We start from the raw sequence: 6,000 nt of genomic DNA, 5'->3' as shown, positions 1-6,000 counted from the left end.
ACATAATGATACCTCCCAAAGATATAAAAAATCACACAATTATGACCATGAAGGCATCTACTTCGATTATTACCTATTTCCTCCACATGCTGACCATGAGAATGTGGGCGAATGGGCGATGGACTGCAAAATGAAAGATTTATGGGCGGACAATAATTGAGTATGCATAGCTGATTGAACTGAGTATGCATTCTTTTATTATTATTTTTTTCTGATGGTACTTTGAATTTACTTTTTTCACAAAAGCAAATACCTGAAGTTATAAGAGCCTTAGGACAAAGTTAAGTGGGAATTACATTATGTGGCTGTGATCTCTCACTAATACATGGTGACAGATGCCATTGACAGCCTGATTATCATGTCGTCTACTAAAGCAAAGAGATGTCCAATACAATATCTCTTTCCCATGTATTTTATTGTCCAAATAAAATACAGACTACAGATGAAATGGGCCTTATGTAACAATATGGGTGAGTCCTTTTGTGTCTTGTCATGTACATCTTAGTAATGCAGAGACCAACGACTTGATATAATGATAAAAGTTAATAAAACTCTCTTTCCAAAAAAAAAAGGAGATGAAATTGTGCACTACCAAAACAATTCTAAAAGCTCACTCAGTGGCATCCAATTGCAAAAATGTATGATTGATTGATGCTGATTTGAGTAAAAAATGAAAATAGAGAAACTCAATTCAATACCATCACAATCATGCGTACAAATTACAACATACCATCCAATGTGAGGCTTATATATGGTGCCTAGGCCACATGCCAATGACACAAGACGATATTTTTCAGTTCAAGTTATCTTTGCGATGGTACTAAGCAAATTACCCTTGGTTCCTTCCTTTCCAGGAAAACAGAAGAATCTTGGACCAAAATGTTCATAATATGTTCTAAGCCTTAGCTGTTACATCTTCAACGCTTTCTTGCGGGCCCTGACTTGTGATTGACGTCAGATAAGGTCGATCCGGCCGCCCTCCACAAGTCCCTTGATGGACTTGTACCGAAGAACATACAAGTCGTCAGCAACCAAGTCCACAACCTCCTCTCCTCTACATGGAAGTAAGCATCACAGGTCAGCAGAGCTTGAACAAGTGCAGAGCAAGAATTGAAGTGTGCTTGGGCACTTACATGTCATCTAGCTGGAATGCTCCTACGTCGCTCTTAGTCTTGCAGAAGACAAATGTGTCAAGCTGAGGCTCTGGAACTGAACAAAGCATTTGAAAACCGAATCAGATGGTGCCTACTGGTCAATTACATGAACATGCCTAAAAGCACATTTATTCCACATCTTTGCCATTCAAAAGCATTCATTTTTTCAGAAATAAGAAGCATGTGAATGAATAATCCATAAATATGTCCCTGCATTTGCTATCAACATAGAAAATCATACTTTTCGAGCTTTCTTTACTCCTGAACCTTGGCTAAAGTGATGCTAAAGGCTAGTCTATAAAAAAGTGAAGCTAAGGTTGCTGCTGCAGCTAATGCCTTTGTTGAGTATTGATCAGCGCCAGAAGCTCTGCATTAATTATTTGTTATTATAGATAGGTTAATTCCACTTCTTTGCTAAGAAAGATAAGTTAATTCTTGACCGAATGCACCAAAGTTCATTCGAGGATTGGGGATCTTCATCATGCAAACAGCTAACAAATTTACAGATTAAAACATTACGAACATGGATCTTTGGCTGCAATGGGGGCTCATGGGAACCTAGTTATTATTCTAGAAAGATGCAGTGATGCACTACTGACATTTGTCCTAGGTCAACTCCTTGTCAGTTGTCACCCTCTGGAGTGTACCTTGCGCTTTTGCAGATTCCAAATTGTGGCATCATCGCGGACTTCCATTTCATTTCTTAATCCATTAGACTATTAAAATCCAATATTATAAGCTTCCAAATGTGATGAATCCAGCAGAAATGCATTTCTAAGTAGTGATCGAAAGACTAAGCTGGAGACCAAAAAGAAAACAACTTGGTAGACCTTCAAAATAGGTTGCCCATAACAGCATTACTTTTTATGCATCCATGGAAGAGAATGATAAACACACTGCTAGAAGGGCAAATTTCAACCTGATTCGGGTGTGGAACAGTCCAAGATTCTAAATTAAGAGCTGCTTTACAGTACCTTTAGATTACTGTGGATCGCCCATTTTGTTTCAATCCAACGGATCAGATACACATTACTCCACCACAAAGTAGCAGGGAGTAACGAAGTCTGAGGGCAAACTTGTAACTAAGAATTTTTAAAAGGTAAATATATCCTTAATCCCAACAACTACCCCCCATTCCTCGCGACCATCAGGTTATGATGCCCTCTGATCCGGATGAGGGTGGTGTGGGATCACTTTGATGAATATTGAAACGGAGATGAAACAAAAAATATGTCTAGATAAAGATCGAGTTCTTCAAAACGAACAAAAGATCGAGTTCTTCCTATCATAGCTTGCCATAGATAAAGTTAACGCCATTGATGTCTCAGGTACGCATCACTTTTCTGCCACCTAACAATTAAGAATGTAACGGACGATTTATTCATATGCCTGTGCATGGACCTCTGGATGGTTCTAAAGCATCAATGGTTGTTCAAGCTCTAAGCTATTTTGATGCCGACTTCATCTTTTTAGCTGGATCTTATGGGTTCATCTCTAGCCTACCCAACTTGCTTGGGACAAAAGCTGTTGCTGCTGTTGTTGTAAAGGGATGTCAACTTTCCGTGGCCAACGCCTGAGGACGCCGACTCCTGTGGCTATGACGGCCACAGTTGTGTGGTCGTGCAGTACGGCTATGGCCACAGCAGGGTTAAACGAGGCAGGATATGAGAGGAGATGACGGATTTTGTTAGCCCAAGCCTTTATTTGTTGTGCCGTTGATCCTGTGTGGTGCGAGCGGCGGCGGCAACGCAACATAAGGGAACGGGATTTGCAGTAGACTACGAACAAAAGGCCCTACCCGGCTAGTCCTACCAAAAATACTTTAGACAGAGAAAATTCTATAAAATACCCATGAAAAATCAGGGGTTAGATTTAGTTTATACTCCCATCTTTCCTAGGTGTAGAAGGTACTGTAAAATAGCTCTAAATTAAACAATACCGCCATGATTCATGTTCCAATAGCAACCTGGTGGGAGCATAGGCATAATTTGGGGATGAAAGTCACAAGACGCGGTTTATGTAGCATTACAGTCTGTCTAACAAGAATCATCACATGAGAAGTGCAGAAGACATGCTTATACCAGAGATGCTATGAATTTAATAACGAAATGTTGTCATGTAGGAACTCAACTTTTGACTATATATAATGACCAGAATCCCCAAAGATATATATCAGGCCGCCCACTTGAATTAAAATGGCGAAACTTTCTACCAACCATTCACATTCAGCAGCCTGTGCAATATATGTAATGACTGAAGCTGCAATCAACAAAAGCAGCATAGCACCGCAAAAAGAAAACCGGAATTTGGAAGATCAAGCGAAGGGTATACCCATATCATCCTCAGAGCTTGACAGCGACTGCCTCGTCACTGAGTCATACCCGTACGGCAGCTTCGACAGCACTGACTGCTCCAGATGCTTCTCCATGATATCCGCACAACTTGCAACGAAACAAACACAAGAAATTCGTTCCCATCAGAACCACCAAAGTTCATAAGCTAGCAGAAACAATTGGGGCAAACGGCCTAGCCGCGCAGATGACACCTCTTGGCGAACCGCTGCTCTTGCTGCGACAACCGGCTCAGGAGGTCGTCGGACCTGGAGATGTGCATCGTGTACTTCTCGATCTGCAGCCAGCAACGCAATCAGGTGAAGACCATGGCAAGAATCCGGTAACTAAAATCGGTCCCCTGCAGGCAGCGTACAAAGATTGGGTTTTGATCCGACCTTTTGTAGCCGGAGGCGGAGGTAGGAGCGGAGGAGGAAGAGCGTGCGGTCGAGGTCCATCTGGTAGAGCGAGACCACCAGGTCGTCGACGCCGCTGTCAGCGAAGTCGTCAAGCGTCTCCTCCTTGTCACATCACGAACGAGGGCGTGCTCGCATCAAACACCAAGGATTGATCGACTGCGGCAAAGAATCGAGAGAGGAGCGGGGACGGGGAGAAGAAGTAATGGACGTACGAGGAGCTGGATCTGCTCGCGGACGCGGGAGACGAGGGGGGAGTCGAAGCGGAGGATCTCCGGCGCCGCCTTCTCGTTGCGCCACGCGCGCTTCAGCAGCTCCACGTCCGTGGTCGCCGCATCCGCTGCCGACGCCGCGGAGTCGTCGTCGTCGTCCCAAGAAGACATCTTCCCCTCACCCTCTCGCTCGCTACTGGCTCGTGTGGGGTGCCGACTACTCGGCTCTCGGCGGCGGTGGCGCTGCCTGTCTCTTCTCAGCACGCGCGGTTTTTGGCGGGATTTTGGGCTGCGTTCGCGGGGAAACCGCGGGAAACTGGCGATAACTTCTGCGAAAGCAGACGCGACTTCCATTGCTCACTGAGAACGGTGTACTCCTGCCTGGTCCGACCCATCAGCTTCGGCCCGTGATCCGACCTTCGGCCCGCGCACAAGCGGATGAGCCCAAACTCACAATCAGTCCTTGTGCCCCGTGAGACGGATGCACGTGGGAAAATAATCTCACGAGATCCGGTCTCATGCGTTCTCAACTCAATTTATGACGTGACTACTTTTATAAAATATACTCTCTGTTTTGTAATATTTATCCACATATACCATTACGTATAAATCAAAAAATACTAAAATCAAGTAAAAAAATGCATTGAAATGATCATGATATCCCTAATCAATACAAGGATAATAGCAAGTAATTCATTAGCATTGGAGTAAATACATATATACATTTAAAGATATAGCAGAAAAATAAACTATAAAATATCCTTATTTACTGTAATGGATAAATAATTTGAGACAGATATTTTCAAGATCATAAACTAATATTACGAAACGGAGTGGGTACTAAATATATGAGTTAGAATAGAATCGGATGATCTTTTATAGTATATAATGCACAATCAAGCAATCCAGGATCAAAAATTCTCTCTCATCCCCTATCCAAGTCCCACGCGCTAGCGGCCGGCTGCCCAATGCCTCATCCTCCCGTGCTTAGCCCTGCCACTCTCCCATCCACATTCCGCGATCCTCCCATGCGTATTTTTCTTTTCCTAACTAAGGCCCTCTTTGAATGAGTTAGAACTAATAGTTAGCTGATTAATAACTAGAGTGAATTGTTAGCTAGCTAATAGTTAGCTAAGAACCTGTTTAGATATATTAGCTAATAGATGGTTGGGTTGCGAGTAAGAGTCACAATTCGAAGCTGAAACAAACAGATAGTTTTTTTTATAGCTTTTTAAAATCTGCTGGTTGGATTGTGGGAATCTGAGAAGCTAGTTTTTCTCAGCTTTTGATAGATTGTGAAAGTCCATTTTACTAAACAGTCCATCAAAGTTTTTTAGAATCTACAATCTAAAAGCTTTTCACAATCCAGCTTTTTACAATCCAGCTTTTCACAATCTAGCTTCTATAAATTGCTTTTCAGAATCTCCAACTGAAACAAACAAGTCCTAAATGACTGCTTTATACTTGTGTAGTACTACTCTTTTAAAAAGATAGGGTCAGATGAGAGAATAATACTATATTTTTATCATCTATCAGCTATAATTAGCTATATTAGATCCGCTAATGAGATAACTATTAGCTAAAATATTAACTAATAGTTAACTACCATATTAATAAATTTGTTTAAATCAGTTAGAGCTAATTTTAGCACATAACTATTAGCTCTACCTCATCAAACAGGGCGTACCACGACACCCTCCCATTCTCCTCAAATCTACCACGAAGTCCATCACCTCCGTCTCTAGCCTTCTCCTCCTCGTTGTCGTCGCGACAATGTCCCTCATCACTGCCGCCCCTGGTGTCCGTACGACCACGCACAGACGCATTTCATCTCCTCCTTCGTTTCCAGGCCCAAACCCGACCCTACCAACTCCATCCCCCTCCCCCC

The 6,000-nt window shown here is 42.7% G+C and overlaps 1 protein-coding gene across 1 annotated transcript; it reads right to left on the bottom strand.

Annotated features, from left to right (window-relative positions):
- Positions 1–664: 664 nt before the first annotated feature.
- Positions 665–4,481, bottom strand: LOC133928416 (DNA replication complex GINS protein SLD5-like). Its single transcript, XM_062374738.1, has 6 exons — positions 4,116–4,481; positions 3,883–4,005; positions 3,700–3,782; positions 3,486–3,595; positions 1,134–1,209; positions 665–1,054 (listed from the first exon to the last, which is right to left on the bottom strand). The coding sequence occupies exons 1-6, from the start codon at positions 4,464–4,466 to the stop codon at positions 955–957; spliced, it is 843 nt and encodes a 280-aa protein (XP_062230722.1). The 5' UTR covers positions 4,467–4,481; the 3' UTR covers positions 665–954.
- Between the last annotated feature and the right edge of the window lie 1,519 nt (positions 4,482–6,000).

This window comes from Phragmites australis, chromosome 9 (assembly GCF_958298935.1).
Source record: "Phragmites australis chromosome 9, lpPhrAust1.1, whole genome shotgun sequence".
Lineage (NCBI taxonomy): Eukaryota > Viridiplantae > Streptophyta > Magnoliopsida > Poales > Poaceae > Phragmites > Phragmites australis.
The sequence above is the reverse complement of the archived record's forward strand: the minus strand, read 5'-3'. Positions and strand labels throughout refer to the sequence as shown.